The 25,388-nt window shown below is 39.3% G+C and overlaps 1 protein-coding gene across 1 annotated transcript in view; it reads right to left on the bottom strand.

Annotated features, from left to right (window-relative positions):
* Positions 1 to 25,388, bottom strand: part of NR3C2 (nuclear receptor subfamily 3 group C member 2) — a 347,998-nt gene that overhangs the window by 148,453 nt on the left and 174,157 nt on the right. The window contains exon 3 of the mRNA XM_049906172.1: positions 16,537 to 16,676. Within this exon, the coding sequence (XP_049762129.1) occupies positions 16,537 to 16,676 (140 nt within the window). The remainder of the gene's footprint in view (positions 1 to 16,536; positions 16,677 to 25,388) is intronic.

Here is a 25,388-nt window from a genome sequence, read left to right as displayed (position 1 = left end):
TTGGAATACAATTTCAGGTCTTACTGGATAGTCAGACATACACACACACACACGCACACATAAAATTAGTACTTACATAATCCTGGCAATATCAAATCGCTGAGCCTGGTTCAACTGGGAGAATGCTATGGTGCAGGCGAGATGAAAAACAATAGACCTGGACTAATTTCACACTGGTTTTCCAGTTAAGTGGTTCAACAAGAGTGGAGGGCAGGGAATGGAATGGGTTTTAGAAATCTTGGTACAGTTAGGTAAAAAAAAGAACTGAATAAAAAGTAGTTGTGATCTTCCCAATTGTTTAAGATGTAGAGGGTGTAAACACTGTCATTGTCCCTTGTCTGATTCTCAATACAGGCAGATTAAATTAAACCCTAGTCTTAAATACAAAGGTTTTCCCCACCATGGTTCTTGAGTGTAATGCTCATTAGCATGGTGGGCAAAGAGGTCAAAATTCCAAATCTTGCCTAAAGTAATAAATGTTTTCCTGTATTTTTTTCCTGTTTTTTTTCCTTCAAATCAGAGCAAATATTTTACATGTACATAAAATAACTGAAGTTTGAAAGGAGCCCTGGTGGCACTGTGGTTAAGAGCTATGGGAAGCTACGGCTGCAAACCAGAAGGTTGGCAGTTCAAATCCACCAGCCACTCCTTGGAAACTCTATGGAACAGTTCTACTCTGTCTTACAGGGTTGCTATGAGTCAGAACTGACCTTAGTGGCAATGAGTTTTGTTTTTGTTTTTGTTTTTTTAAGTCTGAATATTTCCACATTTCATTGAGAACCAAGGCATACTGATAAAATTACTTCCTAAGAAGGGGAAAACTCTTTTTTAAATGTACTGTTTGTAACAATTGTCTACTGCTTTCTAAAGCAGTTTAAACATACATAAACTAATTTCTAACCTCAAACTAAGAGAAGGGCAGAGCAGACGAGTTTAAGATTATATTCATTTTTTGATTATAAAAGGAAACGGAAGCTCAATTATTTGCTCCGAGTCTCATTCCAGTGTCATTCTGGACTGAACTCCATGCCGTTTGATTCCAAGGCCAGTTCTCTTCCTACTTGCACAGTATCTCTACATAGAAATGACTTTGGAACCTATATAAAAAAAAAAAAAAATAGGTAGTGACTTATTATACAGTTTCTGCCTGGAGAACTCTCACAGTAAGAGTTCAAGAATTGTTGAGTAATATCCAAGTAGCCTTTTGCTCAGAAATTAATACATGATCAGTATGGCTTCTATGGATTATACCTCAACATAAAGAAAACAAAAATCTTCACAGCTGGAGACCAATAAGCAACATGATGATAAACAGAGAAGAAACTGAAGTTGTCAAGGATTTCATTTTACTTGGATTCACAATTCACACCCATGGAAGCAGCAGTCAAGAAATCAAATCACATACATTGCAGTGGGCAAATCTGCAGCAAAAGACCTCCTTAAGGTGTTAAAAAGCAAAGATGTCATCTTGAAGACTAAGGTGCAGTTGACCCAAGCCGCAGTATTTTCAGTGGCCTTCTATGCATGTGAAAACTGGACAGTGAATAAGGAAGACCAAGGAGTTGATGCCTTTCAATTATTGGCCAAGAAATATTGAATATATCATGGGCTGCCAGAAGAACAAACAAATCTGTCTTGGAAGAAGTCTAGCCAGAATGCTCCTTAGCAGCGAGGATAGCGTGACTTTTTCTCATTTACTTTGGACATATTATCAGGAAGGACCAGTCCCTAGAGAAGGACATTATGCTTGGTAAAGTAGAGGGTCGTGAAAAAAGAGGAAGACCATTGATGAGATGGATTGACACAGTGCCTGTAACAAGGGGCTCAAACACAGCAACGATTACAACGATGGCGCAGGACCACGCAGTACTTCCCCTCTGTTGTACACAGGGTCCCAGTGAGTTGGAACCTAACAACAACAACAATAAGGCTTCTAGGCAGTGGTATGAATATCTAAACTCAAGTACTGGTTCTTATTTCCAAATTGGATAAGGAAATAAAATATGAGGGATTAGGAAGGAGAAGGTATTCTTTTTTGTGTTTATTTCAGATTTTATAGTTTTAATTCCATTGAAACAAAAATAACTTAATGAGCCTGTATTATATCTACAGTGCTGTATATATGTATGAATTTATATCAAATTTCTTAAAAACCTCACATACCCACTCCTCAGCTAACTCGCTATGTGATGTTTTCAATTCTTGTTGATAGTTACGATGCCCTTCCACATTTATATTATTTAATCTTTTGCTTTATTTCTTATTTTTAATGCATCTTTATAAAAATATTTTTTAAAAAAATATTTTTATAAAGATGCATTAAGCAGGCAAATGGCAGTGATTTAATGGAGACTTTTTTTTAAATCTTATACCTGTAGGGAGAAAATACCTTTCTCACCTCGCCTTGGGGAGCATTCCTCGCTGTGTGAGGTATAAGAGTTCACTGTTAATTAGCAACACAGCACATACAGGAAGGTGATGCTTTTGTCAATGTAATGTTGTGGTCAACAAATTCCAAGAGCTAGCATGTATTAAAGAGTTTCAAATGGGGCCAACCTCAGGGCAAAAGAGATACAATCCGCACTGTTTTGTGAGTGCTGTAAGCTTCCTTGCTTGGTGTCCACCTGCTCTTCCCTAGACTTGGATTTGGTCTGTGGTATCAGAGGGATGTGTGTGAGAGGGAGAGAGAAATGTGAGCACGTACAGAGACAGTTTTACAATAATTTCAGGTAGTTCTTAAGTTTTCATGCTGACATTCAAGGTTTTCCCCCTTCTCTCCTTTGTCCCTGGACAAAAATCACTGAGTGTGGGGGCGGGGGGGAACAGAGCTCTGGAAAGTGTATGAGTGTGTGCTATATGTTTTACACTTATCTCCTTAATCTCTAGAAAGACAATTATCAGCCTCTTCTTTTTTTTTTTTCTTTTTTCCTATCTGAGAGGTCAGCATAAACAGTGAAGTGGACACCAAGGAAGACAGTGAAAAGGAAAAAAAAATTACACAAGATGTGTATGGCTTTAAAGAGAGAAATATTACATGAAAAACAAATTTGTGGGGCAAGGGGGTTCAAACACCGGCATCTTTTTTTATTTGGAACAAGATCTTTCTGCCTTCCCAGTCATTCGTAGGTTCATACTACAGTGTCACTAAAGGAGCCCTGGTGGCAGAGTTGTTGAGCACTTGTCTGTTAACCGAAAGGTTGGTGGTACGAACCCATCAGCTGCTCCACAGGAGAAAGATGTGGTAGTCTGCTTTGTAAAGATTTATGGCCTTTTTTTTTTAAACCCCATGAGGCAGTTCTACTCTGTCCTATAAGGTCACTATGAGTAGGAATTGACTAGACAGCAATGGGTTTTATGGTATCATTTGCTGCTGAAGTCATCACTTATTTCCTCTAGCATCACGGGTAACAACAGCATGAGTTCCACCAGTGGTCACTGCCAAGCACGTCTATTCCATTGGTCCTGTGGGCTCAATATGCTCTCCAGGCTTGCAATTTCAATGCAGAGCGTCCCACATACTGCAAACAGCCATAGCAGCCACTGGCAGCTGTCTTCCTAAACCAACTGATGTGCTGCCAAGCTGCCTCATACCTAACTATGCAGCTTCTTTATTTTAAAACTTTCAGAAAACATCCTTTTGTAATGAATGAACTTTTTCACAATTTTGTCTCCCTTCTTTTCTTCTTTATCTGGAATGCTTCCTCCCTTTTGGGGAACTAATATCCAGTCCTCTTCACAGCCTCAACGGTTCTAAACTCCATTCATCATCTATTCTTAAAGTGATTTATTTCCAAGTTTCTGCCTGAGATCTCCATCGTTCCCCAGAATTAACCACCATCAGCCTCTGCCAATTCTTCCTTCACCACGGAGACCTCTGAGCCAGGCTGCCTGCTCCGACCTCACTGATTCCATCCGAGGTCAGGCTCTGTTCATTTTCTGTTGTCCGCAATCACAGCCCAGGTGTCTTCTCCTGTCTTAGGGGGTGTCCTACATGACTGATTCATAGCATAGCACCAAGGGATACAACTGCCTAAGCCACTACTTCAGTTACTTCTGTAAAGAACCTTATAAAAAGACTCATTGTATTTAAGAGAAGGGCTGAGATTTCTCATTCCAATATTGGGCCCTTACATAATCTGACCCCAGCATCTTTGTTCAAGCTCCTTTTCCACGTCTTCTGGGCACAGACTTGCTCTAGCTGGGCCAGGGTTTCACTGAACTGCTCAGATAGGTGTACCCAGGCCCAAATCTCCACTTCCCACTTCCCTGCTGCTCCCCCTAAATGCATGCCCATCTTTGTCATCCTTCTAGGGCTCTATTTTAGCGTTTGATTGCAGTCTATTTAGTAAATCTCATTTTAGGTGTTAAATTATTCTGAAGAGTATGAAATTATGCAAGTTGTACGATCCTAATTATACCAAGAGTGCAAATTTCATGTTCTCTGACTCTTGGGCCTGTTTCTGAGCCTCTAAGCATAAAGCAGGGCCCTGGTGGTGCACTGGTTAAGCATTTGGCTGCTAACAAAAAGGTCTGCAGTGCAAATTCACCAACTGCCATCTGGAAACCTTATGTGGGCAGTTCCGCCCTGTCCTATAGGGTCTCTATGAGTCGGAATTGACCTGACGGCAACAGGTTTGGGTTTTATTTTATTTTTTTGGTTTAGGAGTAAAGTGGCTGGATATCAGAGAGTTGAAAAGTCAGCAGCTTTCAGCTTCTCATGAGGAAGACCGTTCTTCCAATGGTCCTCTGAGCCTGTCAGGCTACATCCAATTTTTATCACACAGGAAATGAAATACAGGAAGATAAAATTTTTAAATAAAACTTTAGATTAATATCAAGATGTTAAAGAGGTACTTCAGGATGGTAATGATAATTTAAAAAAAAAATATGAAGTTCATACTTTAAGAAAAAATAGAGACTACTCAATTTTCTTCCCATTAGGGCAACAGGAATTCAAATTAGGGTTTCAACTTAGAATGGTTGGGAGTTAATTATTTAGAGTATAGCAGGATAACTGTTAAATTATAATGTGCTCTTCCTAAGTATTCTAAAGCCAGGGATGTTGCCCTACTTTTTGATGAGTAAAAATAGTAGAGATCTGATATAACTCCGTGAGAGGCAGTATAGCTTATGTGCTAAGCACAGCAACTCAGAATGCCTGGGCTACCTGGGTTCAAATCCCAGCTCTGCCACTTCCTTCTATCTGCGTGACCTGGGACAAGTTACTTAACTCTTGTAAACCTCTGCTGACTGATCTTGAACATAAAGATAATAATTGTACCTACTTCATAATATTCTGAGGATTAAAAGAGAATATAAAGTTCTTGGCACAGTGAACACAAAATAAGTACTCAAATATTTGCTATTATTATGTTTAAGAGCTAAAGGATCATATTAAACCTTGCTAAAAAACTGTCAATTTTTCTGGTCACAACTGCTTAGAAAGTTCAGATTCAAAGACTACTATCCTTCAAAACGCACAAGATCTTCAGCCAATGAAGGTTGTTTCAAGAAATAAATGAGATAAAACATTTATTTTTTGGTACTTTTGTACAACACCTGGTATCTAGTAAGTGCTCAATAAAGATAGTTATTATAATAGGAGCAGGTGACTGATGGAATAAAGTTTTTTTTCAGCACTGCTCCTTAAACCTACACCAATCTTGTCCATTAATATCATTGAGAAAAGTTACTTTTTAAATCTCAGGTTACAATTCGCATGGAATGACTAGGCACGTTGAAATAAAGGTAATTCATAAAAATTTTTCTTACAAACAGGCAATCTCCTAAACTACTTTTTAAGAACACCGTGATTTAGGTGACTCATCATTTTCTTTTGGGTTGGCTTTGAGAAAGCTGAGAGCTGAATTTGTGGCCAGCCTCCATGAAGGCTTCAGGGTCTACGTTCCACCCATCATTCCCTTCCTGGCTCTATTTTCCTCTTTTCTTCTCTCATCTTCCCTTTCTTCTGTTTTCATCTTCATTTACTTTAAATTTCATTTTAACTCACTGTATATCTGTGTGCTGCCGTAGATTTTTTGTTTTCTCTTAAATATGATGGGTTATAAGCAAACAAACATGGGGAGTCACTTTGAAAATTACTTACTGGGCTCCTGATTTATCCTTTTCAAATCTACCACATGAAACGCACCTTAATTTAAAATTTTAAGCTACAGGCAGTTCTCTCTGGATAATTCTAATTGACTTTTGGCCCGCATGTCCCTATTTCAAATCACTTTCTAATAAATTCCTTATTTAACCTATCTTTTATTTCATAGAAACAAATAAACGGCATGGTGACAGGAACAAGGGTGAATCCCATACATATATTCAAACAGTTATCAAGCAATCAATCCACAAAGGTTGCTTACGCACCTGCTACATGGTTGGCACTGCCTCTGCAGTGGTTAGCAAATCGGATCCCCTCCATATTAGAGTTAGTTTGGGGCTCTGGACTGGCCAAGGTTCAAAAACAATCAGAACATAATGATGAACAAAGAACCAAAACTGGAATTGAAAATTCCATAGATTCAGTAGGTCTCAAATTCAGCAAAACCTTGAATAACCAGAGACCAAGTAACTAGGATTTTCCCGTGTGCGACCTGGAAAGGGAACAGTCTCCTGGGCTTATGACTTTGGCCTATTCTTTTGTCTCTCCATATGCCCAAATTTCTTAGGCAACTGTTTCTACTTTCATGGATGGTGATTATAAAATCTTAATTTCCAATCTTGCCTTGTTCCTCGGGCTTCAGAATCACACCTCCGACTTCCTGCTACACGTTAGACACACTTGGATGTCCCACAGGCATTTCAAACTCGTGGTCCTAAACCCAAACTCATCCCAACTCCTTTACCCTGGTACTATTTTTTTTTTTTCCATAGCATCTATGAACTTCTTAAACACTAGTATAAATAACTCATTTATTATATTTAATCTCTCTCCCACTCCTCATTAGAACGTAAACTCTACCAGGGCAGGGATCTTTGTCTGTTTTTTTTCACTGATACACTCCAATATGTGCCTAAATGTGTCTAGAACGGTACCTGGCATTTAGTAGGTGTTCAGTAACTGTTCACTGAAGGAATAAACCTTTCCTTCCATGCTGTCAAACCTGCTCCAGCTCCAGTATCCCAATCTCAGAGAATGCTATGAGCCTGCGGAGTATTTCTCGCTCCTTGCCTCCAATACAGAGCTGCCAGTATTACCTCCCAAACAGTCTTGATATCCGTCCCCTCCTCTCCATCCCTACCACTGCTGGCCTGATTCGAGCCCTGGTCACCTCTTGCCTAAATGATTACAACAGCTACCAGAACAGTCCCCCTTTAAATAAACACACTTGACCGCAGTCAGAATACAATGCAAAACTGAGTTCGCCCTTCCCTTGCTTGAAAACATTCAGAGGTTCCATTATGCCTAAGGGTAAATTCAGGCTCCTCCTTAGAATTCAGAGGTCCCAATCTGCTCATTTAGCCTCACCTTCGATCACGTCGTACTTCAGATTTTACACAGAGCTAACACCTAATTGCTTCTGGTTCCCTGTGCAGACAGCCTGTCCTTGTTTCCCTCACAATTGCCAATTCTAATCTTTGAAGATTCAGTTTGGGGGTCCAGCCTTCCCTGACCTTCCAGGTAGGCCTAAATGTCATGGGTCTGTATGTTCCCATAGCGACCAACTGAAGGGATAGAAAAAATCTGGGGAAACATTTGGTATTAACATCAAAGCCTTATGCTTACATAAGGAAAAAAGGAGCGTTTATAAAAATCATACATGTAACGTACTGGGTTGGTATTTACTTAAGCTCTTACACTAAATAGACAGAATCAGGTTACCTGGTTCTCAATTTCTGTTAAAGAAAAACAAAACAAACAAAAAAACTCACTTAATCTTTAAGGTGTTTCATGAGAAATCCTTGGAAGCCAGGGCAGTCCTTAGTCTCCTATCTCTGCCATCATGGGTCCTGCAGTAGTAACAATGGCCTTTGAATGCTCACTAGGTTCCTGTACATGGTTCATGGGAACATCAAGGGCTGTGGCTTACACCATGAACTGAAGACATGTAAAAATTCCCTTGCTTTATCATTGCCTTAAATTAAAAATTCCTTACAGTATGCTGCCACCTGTTAAGGCAATAACTATATTTTGATTAATACAAAAACAAACAAAAACAACCCATTGCTGTTGAGTCGATTCTGATTTATAGCGACCCTACAGGACAGTGTAGAACTGCCCCATAAGGCTGGTTTTCAAGGAATGGCTGGTGGATTCCAACTGCCGACATTTTGGTTAGCAGCTGAGCTCTTAACCACTGAGCAACCAGCGTTCCAATCATTATATCATCATCCTGATTTAGGTCACGTCCACTAAATTTAAGCTTTCCGTTTTGCAACACAATTCTTGTATTGTTAATTCCTCCTTCTTTTACTCACACACACGGCTCCTGCTAGCTCGCATTCTTGCTTGCTCTTCTCGTTTTGCTCACAAGCATGCACATAGCGTTGAGAGAGATACCAAAAACCAAACCAAACCTGCTGCCATCAAGTCATTCTAACTCATGGTGACCCCATGTGTTACAGAGTAGAACTGCCTCATAGGGTTTTCTTGACTGTAATCTTTATGAAAGTAGATCACCAGGCCTTACTTTCATGGCATCATTGGGTAGGTTCAAACTATAGACCTTTAGATTAACCGCTGAGTGCAAACCGTTTGTACCACCCAAGAACCTTTGATAGAGGTAACCTGGGTATATGCCATAGGGGAGACATACTTTCCTCTGGAAAGTTTACTCGTTGATTTTAGAAACGCAAAATTAAATAGTAATCAACCATTACATTTCCTTAAAAATATTTTCCCCACAGAATAATCTACAAATGCAAAGATATTTGATTTATATGCTGGTTAACTACACGTAAAAGGAACAAAGTACAACTTCACAGACTTAGCTGCCTTAAAATACTGTATATGTGAGGAATCCCAAGATTAATTTGCAGTTACATCTTTTAAAGCAATTTCATTGCAGGAAATACATTCATAAGTCATTTACTTAGAGGGAAATGTCTGAGCGTAGAAACTGACATCACATAACTTGGCTGACCTTCCAAAATATGGACACGTTAGCATAACAGGTCTTCCAACTGACTTTATATAATAATGAACTTTCTTCCTCTTTTATACCCTTGTAACTATTCAGTGATTTGTGGTAGCTGTGACTTCCAGACTTGGCTCGTATATTGAGTGCCTGAAAAGATTAAGTAATAAAACAGTGAGTTGAATCTAGCCAACTCTCTTCATTTTTGTTTCTCTCTCTTTTCTTACTGTGCTTTAAATGAAAGTTTATAATTCAAGTCATTTTCTCATATAAAAACTTATACACACATTGTTATGTGCCCCTAGTTACTCTCCCTACAATGTGACAGCACACTCCTCCATCCTGTATTTCCATCCTTTGAGTTTTAGTTTGTTTCTTTAAGTCTAAGGTGTGTCTCTTGTAGACAGCATACAGACAGAGCTTGTTTTTTTAAATCCATTCTGCCACTCTCTACCTCTATTAGTGCATTTAGTCCCTTTACATTCAGCGTACTTATTGATAGGTATGAGTTTAGTGCTGTCATTTTGATGTCTTTTTTTTTTTCGGTGTGTTCTTGACAGTTTCTTTTTTCCACTTAATTTTCTGAGCTGTTTTTCTTTACATATTGTCTTTTCCTCTTTTTCACTGTTGTTGATTTTGTATTCGCTGAGTCTTTATGTTTTTCATTTTGATGTGTAGGATTGTTAGTTTCCTTTGTGGTTACCCGAATATTTACCCTTATTTTTCTAAGTTTAAGCCAATCTATTATTTCTTTATATCACCTTGACTTCCTTTCCACATGAAAGACCTATGACTGCATTTTTTAGTGCCTCTTTTTTGTTTCAATGCTGTCATCTTTTATATAATAACATCTGTTTCCCTGTTTTGAGCGTTTTAGCTTTGATTTATTTTTATGATTTCCCTATCTGGGTTGATATCTGGCTGCTCTGTCCTGTGTTCTAGTCTTGGGTTGTTACCTGATGTTATTGATTTTTCTAACCAGAGGATTCCCTTTAGTATTTCCTGTACTTTTGGTTTTGGTTTTTGCAAATTCCCCAAACTTCTGTTTATCTGGAAATGTCCTAATTTTGCCTTCATATTTGAGAGACAGTTTTGCTGGATATATAATTTTTGGCTGGCAATTTTTTTTCCTTCAAGGCTTTATATATGCTATCCCATTGCCTTCTTGCCTGCATGGTTTCTGCTGAGTAGTCCAAGCTTAGTCTTATTGATTCTCCTTTGTAGCTGACTTCTCGTTTATCCCTAGCTGCTCTTAAAATTCTCTCTTTATCTTTCATTTTGTCAAGTTTGATTATAGTATGTCTTGGTGACTTTCTTTTGGGATCTACCTTGTGTGGAGTTCGATGAGCATTTTGCATAGATATCTTCTCATCTTTCATAGTATCAGGGAAGTTTTCTGCCAACAAATCTTCAACAATTCTCTCTGTATTTTGTTATCCCTCCCTGTTCTATCCTCTTGATAGAGTTCCACATAATTCTTAAGAGTTTCTTCATTTTTTAAAATTCTTTTATCTGATTTTTCTTCAAATATGTTGGTGCCAAGTGCTTTATCTTCAATCTCACTAATTCTGACTTCCATTGCCTCAATTCTGCTCCTGTGACTTTCTACTGAGTTGTCTAATTCTGAAATTTTATTGTCAATCTTCTGAATTTCTGGTTGCTGTCTCTCTATGGATTCTTGCAGCCTACTAAATTTGTCATTATGTTCTTCTCTAATCTTCTTAAGTTCCTCTAATGATTTGTCTGTGTGCTGCTTTGTTAGTTCTGCATTTTCTTTGATCTCCTTCCTGATCTCTTAAAGAGTTGTGTATATTAATCTTTTGTATTCTACCTATGGTAATTCCAAGAAGTTATCTTCATCTGGAAGATTTCTTGATTCTTTCTTTTGGGAGCTTGCTGAAGCCATCATCATCTGCCTTTTTGTGTGATTTGATACTGACTGTTGTCTCCAAGCCATCAATAAGTTATTGTACTTATTTATTTTATGTTCGCCTACTGTGTCCTAGCTTCTTGTTTTGTTTTGACATACCCAAACAGGCTACTAAAGTGAGCTAGTTTGATTATTGGTACCTTTGAAGCTCTAACATCCTGTCTCCAGATGGTTAGAGCTGCTACTAGGTGTATGGGTCCAGGGGTCCATTTACTTTTCTTGTATGGTTTCACCTCAGGTGTCCAGGTAGCCGGTCACCAAGTATGTGGTGCAGGCTCTCACTTACAGTTTTAGATGAGCAGGGGTGACTGGTGTAGGCGCAGGTATCTGGCTACAGTTGGGGGTCACGTGGTGAGCAAGGCAGGGGACTGGCAACTGCCCCTGAGAGTGTGTGGGGAAAGCATTCCTCTCTTCCCTAGAGTGTGTAGGTGGGTAGGCTCTGCAGCCGGACTATGCACACCCAATGCTGTTGGCTTTAAGGACTGAGAGGCACCACTTACCCTTGGGCCCCTGTCGCAGGTGGCTAGGTGGCGTGGGTGGAGCCACCAGTCCTCAGGCCCCTGATGTGGGTAGGCGAGGACCCGGCGTAATAGGCAGAGCGGCATCAAATGTCATGAACCTGCCTCTCCACCACATAGCTGAAACAGCTAAAGTTAGACTTCAGGTATATATCCCTGTTGTACTGTGTTAATGAGGGCCTACGCTGCTGAAATGGGCCCACACAGGTCTATGCAGGGGTGAAAAGCATTCAAAGTCTGTGGACCCCTTATGCCTGTGCCTAGGCAAAGGAGCTGATTCTGCCCTGAGTTCCTGGCTTAGGGGAGCTGGCAGATTATCCGGTTTGTTACTTTGTTCCTCCTCCAAGATTGGGAGAATGGCTCAGGGTGTGCGTGACAGGTCTTACTTCCAGCCCAGGGAAAGCGGCTATAACTGAAGCCAACTTGGGACTGGTGCAGAGCGGGGAGGAATCAGGTAACTGGGAGATAGTTTTTTCCCTAAGGGATGTTTTTTGCTCTGCGTGGTAGTTAACACACAAGGACTTATCTTTTGCTGAGAGCACCGCTTTTTGCTGATTCTGGAGGCACAAGTGGACTCTCAGCTGTTGGGTCTCTCCTGATGTGGAAACCATGTCCTGAACGCCACTGCTTGCCTCAATGTACTTGTGCCAGCAGTCCCAGCCTGCAGGGTGCCAGTTCTTGCCAGATCAGGTCTGGCAACTCCTCACTGCTTCTGAACCATCTCTCCCTCCCCCTGCTGCTCAATCTGATTCCTCAACTTTGCCTTTGGGCAAAATCAGGGCTCCTAGATTGTCATATATAATCGATTCACTTTTTTTTTTTTTTTTGGGTCTTTGTTGCAAGAGGGACCACAGGAAGCATCTGACTAGTCTGCCATCTTGGCCCTGCCTTCTCAACTCTGTCTATTGAGGAATCACAAAAGAAAATACACATATGGAATGAAGCAAATGGTAATTTACAGTTAGAAAGAGACACTGTAAAAACTCAGGCTAGAATTAGAAGTTATATATTTGAAATCAAAAGGCTTATACAAATCTTGGGCCAGTTCCATTGTTAATTTACTGATTTTGGGAGGGAAAGCACTTAACCCGGACTGCTCTTATGCAACACATGCTTATGTATGTTCAAATATTTATTTGGTAGTTACTAAATTATCTATAGTCACACTAGGTCCTGGAAATAAATAAGACTCTGTATGGCCCTAAAGAACTTGTAACAGAGGAACTAAAGGTCTAGTTGGTGGCTCTCTGTATATACTCTTTCTCTACTGTGTAACTCCCAAAAGTGGGACTACAGTAACAGATCACAGAGGCTCATTACAGTAGCACACTTCAACAGTCCAGGCCACACTGGAAAAGATCTTCCCGGAAATTTCAACGGACCCTTCATTTTCTCACTCCCATATACACCCTTTGAGAAGTGCTAGTCTAGAAGAATTTTACTACCTCAAAGGGCAGCTCTATGGACAAAATAACCTATTAAAAGAAAAATGAAGATATAATAAAGGAAAATGAAAAGCCGAAAAATGAAGATCTAACAATGTAATGTTACTGCATCATTTAAATCATCTCTTTGCACAGACATTACCAAAGAACTTTTGGCATTTGTTCTTAGAGAGTAATAAAAGTCTCATATTTTGATATCACTTTACAATTTATAAAGCATCTGCAAACATTTTATTTTCATGTAATTTTTTTATAGTAATGCCAAGGTAGAGCAATCCTTATTTACAGACAAAGAGACTGTGACCCAGATAAATTAAATAACTTCCCTGCATCTCATAGGGCAGAGTAGAACTGCCCCATAAGGTTTCCAAAGAGCGGCTGGTGGATTCGAATTGCTGATCTTTTGGTTAGCAGCCATAGCTCTTAACCATGGTGCCACCAGTGCTCCAATGAAAGGCAGAGCCAGAAATTAAAAGTCTTCTGACTCTAAAATCAGTACAGTTTCTACCATAAGGGAGAACTTTATTTAAAAAAAAAAAGGATATATATATACACACGCACACACATATATATGCTTAGTTATTCTTAGTCTTTTTCATTTTAAGATAGAATGGTTCTAATAAAAACTTCATGGCAAATAAATTATTCTAATATAAAAATAAAACTATAAATTTCCATTTGCAAATTACAATAATATGGCTCCTAAAAGATGTTACTGGCAAATAAGTTATTCTGGATGAGAATTCTAAGTGTTTTCATATTAAATGTTTACAAAAGAAAAAAATTAAGCACATATATCCCATTAAACGGAACACACGGGACACAGTTTAGACTTTCTACACATGATTTACAGTCTTCATACACATTTACCATCATACTAAACTGTACAGTGAAGTGCTCTAGGGCACAGAGCCTTAGGCCAATAAACTGGAAGTTCAGACAACTGTGCTGCTCTTTCTGTCTCTTCTCTAGTGGTCATCTCCAGAGATGTCAGCTCCTTTAATGGACTCCCCTTAGCTCCTTCTACCCACTGCTGCTCAGAATTCTTTGCCTTTGTAATCTAAGAAGGAGCTTACAGTTATCAAGGTTAACATGGGAAACCAGAACTTAGTAAATATTCAAACGTGCATGCATACTTATGATTATTTTCATACACAATTACACACACACACACATTAAGAGTACCAAATGATGTCTTTCCCAAGGTTTAGATCACTTCCTTCATATGATCAAGTAGGCATGAAGAGAGTGGCATCTAGGGGAGAATTTTTGGTGAATTCTAGAATTGATATAGCAAAATGGAAAAAAAGGAATATAAGATTTGGAGTCCTAAGACTTTAGTTTGGATCTAGGATCGGGTCTAGGTGTGTGTAAATAAGATTTACAGTCTTGTTTCATGCAGTTGAGACTGTTAGGAGTCTAACTCTCAAATAGGAAATAATGATATTAGTAAAAATCTTAAAAAGCACTGATGAATTTCTATTATTCATTGATTAGTTAGGTTTCCAATGAAGTAAATGTACACATGCAGTCTTTTCCATATTTACTGATACCTCACTTATAAAAACAATTCTTTCCTTAGCTACTTCCACAGAAACTATTTAAAACACAGGAAGAACTTCTAAAAAAAAAAAATCTTTTGTTTCAGAAGTAGAGAAGGGTAGACTCTACAAACAGTAGAATCTTGGGTTCTCATGTAAAGGCTGACCCTTAGGTAGGGCCAGCATGGTGGATACCATCGTCTACTCCAAAATGTCCTTCTCCGTACTGACTTATTTTTACGTATCACTTTACTTCGTTGAGTAATTAGTGAATCTAAGAAGCGGAGTTCTTATACTGGAAGGTACAGTGTGGAGTTAGGAGAGTACCAGAGTTAAAATCCACCAATTTAAAAACTTTCTACACAGTCAATTAATTAAGGAAAAAGAGAAAAAAAATTAAAAAGTCTTTTAAAAAAAGCTTCGCCTTGGTAGTATACAAGTTTGTCTTCCCCATTTCTCAGAACTCAGCCTTCTGATAACAGAACCCACGTTTTCCTATGGGAAGCCTTCTTTCCCACTCTAGGTCTATGAGGTTCAGTTTGGCCGATTCCAGCTAGCCGATCAGACCACTGCATTCCCAGGCTACAATGGCTGGTTAAAAGATGGGCATGTGATCCAAGTTCAGTTTAAGAAGACAATCCCGGGGTCTTATATGAACTGTTGGGAACAGAAAAACCTGTTTTTAATGGAGGCCTAGAGTTGCTGGTAGCCATCGTGCCACTATGAAAGGACTTGCTTGAGAACGGAATCAGAACAAAGTCAAACAACGGAGAAACCGAGATTGAGTTCTAATGTCCTGGCTGAAGCCACGCCTATTCTATGACTTTCCAGTTGTGTGGGACAATGAATTACCATTTGTGCTTCAGCCAGTTTGTGTTGGGTTTTCTGTCACCTGTAATCAAGAGTCCCTATCCTGGGAAAGAAATAATGAACTCCTATCACCAATTCAAAGCTAGGTTTGGGGACTCTTAAATAATTAACAGTGTAAATAACGTAAAACCAGGCAACATCAGTTAAATGATGTAAAGTCAGTCCCAAAAGCAATGAAATATTTACTTGACCAGCTTTTTCATCCCAGAACTAAGGCCACTATCTTGTGGTCCCCAGTAAAACACAGATGAACCATTCAAGTTGCTTTTATTTAGACTCCAAAGCACCAATTCTACACTCAGAAAACTTTCCTGGGAAACGATCCTTAAAGAGTCTTAATGCTGAGCTCCTTAGTGAAAATAAGTGTCAATTACACAATTAATACTTCTACTAATAGCAAAATTTCTACATTTTCACAACCCATAGTATTCAACGTCAACAAAGCCATCTGGCCTGAGTCTCATGCTAATTAATTGCTATAAGTGGGGGTGGAGAAAGGCAAAAACAAACTAAAAGATTACTCCTTAAGAAGTACAATTACTTGGGCAGAACCAAAAACGAGCTTAAACACACAAAGTGAACCTCTGCCAAAGTTTTCATTTAATGTACTCTTAGAACTCTTCAGTAGGAATAAAGGACCTGGGATCTGAAGTAGCTGTTAAATGAAATTACCTCTCTACATTAAACGTAACTTAAATCACAGACTCGATCCTGATGTTGTTTTAATTTGTCACAAACACACGTATTTACCCAGAGGCACAGAGAAGGCAAAGATGATGTATCTATCCTGTGCATGCTAAGTAAAAAATGCTATACCAGATCACACACATGAAATTTGTGGGGAAACAGAATTTTTTTTTTTTTTTTTAATTCTCACTGAAAAACAAACTGAAACAAACAAGAAAAAAACAAAAAAAAAAAAGCCTTCATGACTGCTTGATCTAAGCTCACAGTTTCAAAATTTCCCCATTAAATAGTGCTCTGCTTCAGGTGGTTTATACACAAGGCATTATTACTATTTATCACTGACAGGTATCACATCAAAAAGTATTTCTGATGAATTTCCCAGTAACGCTATAGAGATAAACTCTACATAAATTCCACACTACAAAAACGTGTGAAAGGAACACCCACATGAACATTTACCTTCCACAGCTCTTTTGAAGAAAACTTTGCAGCTGCCGCAGGTTACAACCCCATAATGACATCCCGAAGCCTCATCCCCGCACACCAAACAGATCTTGGAAGGTCTCGAGGAGCCAGTAGAAACACTTCGTAAAGTAGAGCTGGGGAGAGAAATTGAGATTTAAATAATTACACTGTAATGGCACAACTGATATGCTGTACAGCTTAGCTCAAAATTTCTCAATAATCACGGCTCCATACGTAAATTCAATAAGTATGCATTGCACACATACTATTTGACTTTGTAAAATAAAGGTAAAATCCTATCAGTTGGGTAATGCTATCAATAATTCTATATGGCAAAGCTTCTCCCCAGTACTGAGAAATACTAAATAATCCCATATAAGCTTTTATCCTCCTTTTTCTGTTTTTGAGAGAGCTCACCAAAAAATATTATTTGCATTCTCAGTGGGCAGTGGGGAGAAGAATCTTGAGCCAAGTCATCACGCAAGTACTTGCCATTCTTTAGTTTTGGCATCAAAGAGCTATTATACCACTTTTCAACACTCTTCACACAGACTCAGAGTATATTTTCCCATTATCCCTGATACAAAAATCTCTTTTCAAAGCTACACACTAATTAAAAACAAACAAAAAACAGTTTCTGCCCCTGCTGTTGACAATTTTATGCCTCCAAGCTCCTGAATTTTTATTCATGTTATCTTATATAGGTGTATCCAAATTACTTCATTTTGCTTACAAATTTTAGGAGACATAAACCAAACCAAGCCCACTGGCATGAAGTTGATTGCGACTTACAGTAGAACTGTATGACAGAGTAGAACTGCCCCATAGGGTTTCCACGGCACACCTGGTGGATTTGAACTGCTAATCTTTTGGTTAGCAGCCAAACTCTTAACCACTACGCCACCAGGGTTTCTGGTCTAGTACTAAAAAACAAAACAAAAGTCACATATGGTAAATATCACAGAAATCTTTAATGGTAAGAAAATGAGGAGTTCTGGGCAACCATTTATTAGGGACAAATGTAACACTTTAAGCGCCAAATGGTTTCAATATTTTTTTAAAGGGAACCCTCAAGACATATTACTGCATTAGTTAATGGCTCAGTCTGAATAAGATGTTTCCAATTATAATAAAGAATCATCATTCAGTGACATTTGAGATATGTACAAAGTCAGCACAGAAGCTAATTTCTTCATTCACAGTCCCCCGGGTACTATCTGAGGTGACGAGTAAATGAAAAAAAAAAAGTCTCTGCTCTCAAAGTTAAAAATCCATTGCGATCGAGTCAATTCTGACTCATAGCAACCCTACAGGACAGAGTAGAACTGCCCCATAGGATTCCCAAGGAGCAGCTGGTGGACTCAAACTGACAACCTTTTGGTTGGCAGCCGAATGCTTAACCACTGCGCACCAGGGCTCCTCCCTCAAAGTTAGAGAGGATATGAACTATTATGGCAATTGCTATGGCTCAGGGTAATATGGCAGTACATTGTAGGTTCAGCCCTCCATACTGGAACGGTGGGAATATGCAATCAGAAAACACTTCCTTAAAGGTGACTGCTGGACTGAGTTTTAAAGCAAGACTAGATCACAGTCAAAGCAAGGGGGTAGAGGAAGCGAATGTGAAATGGCTCAAGAAACGTGGGCTGGACGTGTTTTCAGAAACCTTCCAGTAGATTTGTTGTATGTCACCTTGCTGTCACGGCTTTTGCTTCCATGTGAAACAGCAGCCGCATGGGAAAAAGACTAAAAGAAAATATACAAAAAGCCTAAAGGTTATGTTACGGTGATGGCTTCCTTGTTTTTCAAATTAGCCACAATGTGTAATATTGCATTAATAATTTTTTGAAGCTATTTAAAATGTTTTAACCACACTGTCATCATAAATAGATGAAGAAACAAAGTACTCAACTGCTCGGAGCACTGTGGCATAACTGACAGTCCTGGAAAATGATTTCTTAAATCAAGGAGTGAAACAGTGTTCTCCAAAGTTGTTTCTCCCCCTGAGCAAAATTAGTGTCCTTTGACTTCTTTATGGCATTCAAAACATTCCATTTTGGCATCAGTAACTTCTTCAACATTTACCAGTAAAACTCAATTCATACTCTGTCTGACTAGTCTTACACTTCACAGGGAAGAATTATGGCTTTGTAAACATGTAGAACATCACTTAAAAATCATCATTCAAATCCAAGTTCTTTCTCACAACTACAGGCATACATCTAATAGATATTTTGCATTTTGGTGCACCTTGTTCTTAGTCCCAATACTTAAAGGCCTCTTCGCTCTAGTCTTTGGAATGCTCTTTTTCAATCCAAACTCACTTTCTCAATGATCTCATCCAGTTTCTTGGCTTTAAAATATCATCAATATGCCAAGGACTTCCAAATGTTTATCTCCAAGCTCAAGCCTCTTCCTGACATTTCAGACCCATTTTCCCAACTGCCTTGTGTCCATTATGCACCTCAAACTTAACAAGCCTAAAGCTCTGATGATCCTTCCCCACCTTCAAACCTGCTCCCCGCCTCACACTTCCTCATCTCAGTTAGTAACTTTCCATCCAGGCGCTCAGGCTAAAACCTTTGGAGTCATCCCTGAACCTTTCTTTCACATCCCACATCCAATCTGTTAAATTCTATTCCCTTTATCTTTCGAATACATTCAGATTCTGACCACTTCCCACCTCTCCTCTGGCACCACTCTAGTCCAAGCTATCAACATCTCCTACCTGGGCTTTTACAAAAGCCTAACTCATCTTGTTTCCCTTTGCCCCCTTTGTTCCCCCTGCAGCCAGAATGATCCTTTCTCACTTCTTACAGCTTTCCCTCTCAGTCAGTATAAAAACCAAAACCGGTTGTTGTTGAGCTGATTCCAACTCATGGGGTCCCCATGTGTGTCAGAGTAGAACTGTGCTTCAGAGGGTTTTCAATGGCTGATTTTTCAAGTAGATTGCTAGGCCTTTTTCCAAGATGCCTCTGAGCCTCCAAGTCTACCTTTTGAAACTTTTGGTTAGCAGCAGAGCACTCCAACCGTTTACATCACCCAGGGACCCCATCCATATGACCACAGGGCCACAATCTGGCTCCCTTGCCCACTCCACTGCAGCAACACTGGCCTCCTTGCTAGCCCTCAAACACACAAGGAGCACTCCCACTTCTGGCATTGCTGCCTTTGCCTGGAATGCTCTTCACCTAGGTATCTGCATAGCTCCCCGCCCCCCACCCCATCCACTCTAGAACATAAACTCATATCAGGCTGGACTTTTCATCTGTTCTGTGTAATTCACTGCTGTGTCCCCAGTACATGGAAGAGTACCTGATACAGCAGGCACACAGTCCACACCTGAATAAATGAGTGACTTTCAGGTAACTGGCATTTCCACAACTGTCATCATAAACCCCACCATGCCACTAATTCTGATGTCCTATCATATCCCTTACATTAAGCAATGTGGACGCTTTGTCTTTAGGGTGAAAAGTATGCATCTGAGCCAAACGATAACAAGTTGAAGAGAAAATTTAGCCTAAAAAAGATGCATTGTGAAATCCAGATTAAAAATACACATATTTGCTTAATTACATAATTAAGGCAAACATGAACTATTTTTCCCTCATGTTCACGCACATCTATCCAAGACAAAATAGGAAATTTGCCTGTACATGCCTTTCGGCACCTCTCTGCTGTTTTGGTTTCTGGAACACTGTACTGAACTTGTTCTCTTCCTCATTCTCTAACAATGCCTCCTCTATTTTCCAAGTTCTTTCTCATCTTCTTGATCACTAAGATAGACTTTCTTCAAACTTCTACCTTTGGCCATCACTTATCTTTTTCTGAGTTCTATCTGCTGATGATCTCATCCACTCTCCCTGCTTCAAACAGCTTCTCTTGATGAATGACCTCCCAAATCTTCATATCCAGCTCCCACCTCTCCCTCATGCTCCAGTTTCATGTTTTCACTGCCTCTGCATGATCTCTCTATCTCTACATTCTATTAGTACCTTAAATTTACTGTGTTCAAGCATTATTTATCCTCTTTATGCCCAGATGTTGATGTTCTTTCTGGAAGGGTGCTGCCATCTGCTAGTTACCTAGGTTCAAACCTCATACTCACTGTTGATCCCTCCTCCTTCTCCTTGACTATCAAATCTAATCAGTTACTAAGTCCTGTTCATACCACTGTTGGTAACATTGGTTCAGACCCTTATTACTTCCTGTGGGTTCTTCCCCAGCTCCAGACCCTCCTCCCTCCAGCCCATCTTATAAAAAACCAAAACCAAACCCATTGCCATCATCAATTCCGACTCATAGTTACCCTAGAGGACAGAGTAGAACTGTCCCATAGGGTTTCCAAGGAGCGGCTGGTGGATTTGAACCACTGACCTTTTGATTAGCTATTGTGGCTCTTGACCACTGTGCCACCAGTGCTCCAAACAAATTTTCCTGATAAAGAGCTCTGATTGTGTTACTTCCCAGCCTAGAAATCTTCAATTATCACTACTGAATACGACAATAAATTAAAAACCTTAGTAAGACATTTTTCCCTGTCTCTACTACCAACCTTCCCCTTGCAGGGACTTCTCACACTGCCTAACCTTGTGCTGGCCATACTCCAACATCCTGCTGAGGTGCTGTGAATAGCACCATTTCATAACCTACCATTCCCTTTCCCCCACTTCCACTCTTGGAAAACCTATCTATCCTTAAAGGGTCCCTGGGTGTTCTCCCAGCTGAAAGCATCACTCTCCCTTCTCCCAACTCCCTTAGCATTTTGCTAACTCCTCATCTTCACCAGTCTGCACTTTGCCCTTGCATTTGTGATTGTGCACTTATTCTAATCCCTTGAGGGCAAGAACAGTATCTAATGCATCTCTGTGCTCTCCCTGCCATTAGCACAGCATTGGTACTACTTATCAAATGAATGAAATCACACTCCTAACCTCATTACGAAGCAACGTAAATTTACAAAAAGGTGAATTTTACAGAAGGCAAATTAATGAGGCCAAGGTTATAGGTTCAGTTCCCATATGGTTCCTTTAGCTTTGCACAGAGGCAGGAAAAATCCAGGGATACAGACTATTCTCAGAAGCTCAGCCAGCTGTCTCACAAAGATATGCATTATTAACAGAGGAGACAGGCTACCAAGTGTGGATGGGTTAGGAAAACTCCAGTCTTTACTCACACCTTATTATGTGGATACTTTTCAAACTGAAAGTAATATGTAACCAGTTTTAAGAAATTCATATGTACATTTAAAAAAGAGAGAGGGCAGCTCTTAAACTCATTTTTTAGACACTGAGCGTTACCAAAGTACAAAGCGTATTTAGTGATTTTGTACGTCAGAATTCATCTTTATAGTATGATCTGTTTAGGAAGCATCTATATAGGACATGAGACACGTACTGTAGGGCAGGCAGAACATGCAGGGATCCAAGGCAGGAACAGAAGTTCAATCAGGAGGCGTGGGTTCTAGCTCAGCCATTAACTTGGTGAAAACTTAGCAAAATCACCTCGCCACTTTGGGCCATAATTCTCACCACAAAATCATGAGGCTAGATAGATGATCTCTAAGATCTTTTCTGACATATCCTCTAAAGATAGAGACAAATGAATTTTGCACAAAAGATACATTTTGTATAAAAGATCAGTGGGATAGCTGGTCATGATCAAGTTTTACCCAAACGGAGTTTCAAGCTCAAATTAAAGACAATATATTATAATATTGGAAATTAGCACTGTTTGGTCTGGATCAAACATTTAAAAACATTCTACCTGTAAGACTTTTTATTCTTTCTGGATCAGCTAATTATATGGCACTTATATTCTCTTGCCTTTATATGATATTATCTATGCTGATATTGTCTAAATTTATGCATTAAAATGGTATTCTACCCCCCAAAAATGGTTTAATATTGATGAGCTTAAAAACTACCCAAATTGGTCATTTTTGGACTTAGTAGTAATCAAAAACACTGTTCACCGAAAGAATTTTATCATCACCGACAAAGTTAGTTCATGGAATTTTATACAACTGTCAAAATATTATAAAACAGAAATGAGTCAACCTTACAATATTTCCATTTGTAAAGACAGTGTCTCTCTTACCAAAACCAAACCCACTGCCTTCGAGTCAATTCCGACTCATAGCGATCCTATAGGACAGAGTAGAACTGCCTCATAGAGTTTCCAAGGAGTGCCTGGGAGATTCAAACTGCCGACCTTTTGGTTAGCAGCCATAGCTCTTAACCACTATGCCACCAGGGTTTCCGTATCTCTCTTAGGGAAATATAAATAAGCTGTAACTATTTTCACTACCAAATGTAATAGTTGTCATGACCCAGTTAGGAGATTAATAAAAGTTTCATGCTGACTTTGGTGACAATTAGGAGGAGGTATCCTAGCTAATCATCAAAGACACTTGTTGGGCTATCTTTACCCTGAAAGGGTTGGGTGCTTCGAGAGAAGCAATAAGAAGCTGTACAAGAAAAGATGATTTTTACCAACCAAAAAATGAATGAAGATATTGGCTCACTGATAGCCTATGATGCACCACGTTGTTACAGGAATTACCATACTTAAAACTATCTCATTCTTACAACAATTGCATAACAAAAGGTTAGAAATTGATCACTATTCAGTGACAAGAAATTCTTTTTATAACAAATACTTTGTCTCATTTCTTAAACTCGCTCAACATGAATTTTTTTTAACTATCTTTTGTACATCACATATCAGATATAATCTTCTACCACCACTAGTTGCTAAAAAGTTTTTCCCCATCAGTAACCAATTCAAGCTTCATTCAGCTATGTAGAATGGAGTAAGAATTGGGAGGAATACACAAACAATACCTCAGTAAACATTCTCACATACCTACCTAAACACGTTGTGCTAAATCATTAAACACGTAGAACACCAAGTTTAAACCATTCGTTAATTAAACTACTTACTGAAAGCCTCATGTGGGCTCCCCTGTTCTAGGCACTCAGATGAATAAGAAAAAGAAAGACCCTATCCTCATGGAGTTTCTGCTGTTGAGGGGAGAGATGTACATTACGTAAGTAATCACATAATTTCAGACAGTCATAAGTGATACACAGAAAATGAAAAAGACTGAGGTTGAATGGGAAGGTAGGGGATGGGATTCTTTAGATAAGGCAGCATGAGAAGGCTTCCTGGGGACATTGAAATGAAAAAGTAGGCTGCCATATGAAGTTGTCAAACAAAGGGAAGAACGAATGCAAAGATTCTGAGACAGGTATAAATACAACACGTTCCAGGGCCAGAAACAAGGGCAATATGGCTGGAATGCAGTGGACAAGGAAGAAAGAGATGTAGGGGTGAGAGGAGGGTGTGAGCACTGTAGGGGGTGCTAGGATGTGAGGTCCAAGAAGAAGGTTGGGCTGGATCACACGGGTCTCGAAGGCTATGGTAATGAGTTTGGACACTATTCTAAGGGCAATCAGGAATGATGTGAACATGGCAACGCTTAAGCAGAAGAGTTAACGGGAGCTGATTTACATTTAAAAATATTACTCTAGCTGTTGTGTGGAGAATGGACTGTAGAGTGGGTGACACTGAAAGTGAGAAGACTAGCCAAACAGGAGTTGATCAGACAGGAAATGGCAATGGCTTAGATTCAGGTGAAAGTAGTAAAGATGATGAGAAATGGCTGGATCAAGAGTTCTGTTTTTTAAGTAATGATGGGACTTGTAGAAAAACTGGGTGGTGGTACTGATATACTCCAGTTGCCACTGAGTTGACCTCATGTGTGTCAGTGTACAACTGTGCTTTATAGGGTTTTCAATGGCTGCTTTCTTGGGGAGTAGATTGACAGGCCTTTATTCCAAGGCATTTCTGGGGGGACTCAAACCTCCAACCTTTCGCTTAGCAGCCAAGAGCATTAACTGTTTGCAGATTGAGGAAAGAGAAGATTGGGAGTTGGGAGGAAACTGTTTTGGACCTGATAGTTATAGAACAATGTACATGGTATGGTATGTTACTGTTTTTAATAATAAATACAATGACAATAATATTAAATGATAGTACACACATACGAAAAAACTGAGAGCAATATATACCCGGTTTACTAAACCCTTCTGGGTGCCACTGTGTCCTCACTTGTAAAATGGTGATAACATAGGCCCTATCTTATAGGTTTCTTGTAGATTAAATTACTGTCTATATAAGAACACTTAGACTAGGTAGCCTTAGTGGCACAGCGGCTAAAGAGCTTGGCTGCTAACAAAAAGGTTGGCAGTTTGAATCCACCGGCTGCTCCCTGGAAACCCTAAGGGACAGTTCAACTCTATCCTATAGGGTTGCTATGAGTTGGCACCAACTCAAGGGCAACAGGTAACTTAGACTTGTTAATGATATATATTTAGTGTTATTTAAGTTCTGGCTGTTATTATTTAGTGCTACTATTGGATCTATTATTAACAACGATTGCTACCATAGTGGTGGAACTACAGAGAATTCTATTATATTCTTCCGTAATGCTTTTATTTGGTATAAGCATGTATGGCTTTGGTTAGCAGAGGAAAAGTTATTTAAAAAGTACATCTTAAAACAGTTAATACTACAATAGCCATATTGTTTACTTGCTGTACAGACAGCATTTTGAGAGCATATGGGTTTGAGCACTTCTGGTTCCCCTGGTGTCTGCTGCCTGAAGGTTGGGAACAGCCACATTAGATCTTTAGGATAAACAATTACTGAGTTTCAAATATATACTCTTATGCAAAGTAAAAAACTCTAAATCTAATAAACATAAGGATTTGGAGAACACTCAGCATTAAAAAAAAAACCACATTTTGCAAACATGAATCACCTTTAACAAGTGGTTT

This window comes from Elephas maximus, chromosome 13 (assembly GCF_024166365.1).
Source record: "Elephas maximus indicus isolate mEleMax1 chromosome 13, mEleMax1 primary haplotype, whole genome shotgun sequence".
Lineage (NCBI taxonomy): Eukaryota > Metazoa > Chordata > Mammalia > Proboscidea > Elephantidae > Elephas > Elephas maximus.
Note: the sequence above shows the minus strand (reverse complement) of the source record. Positions and strands in the feature narration are given on the sequence as shown.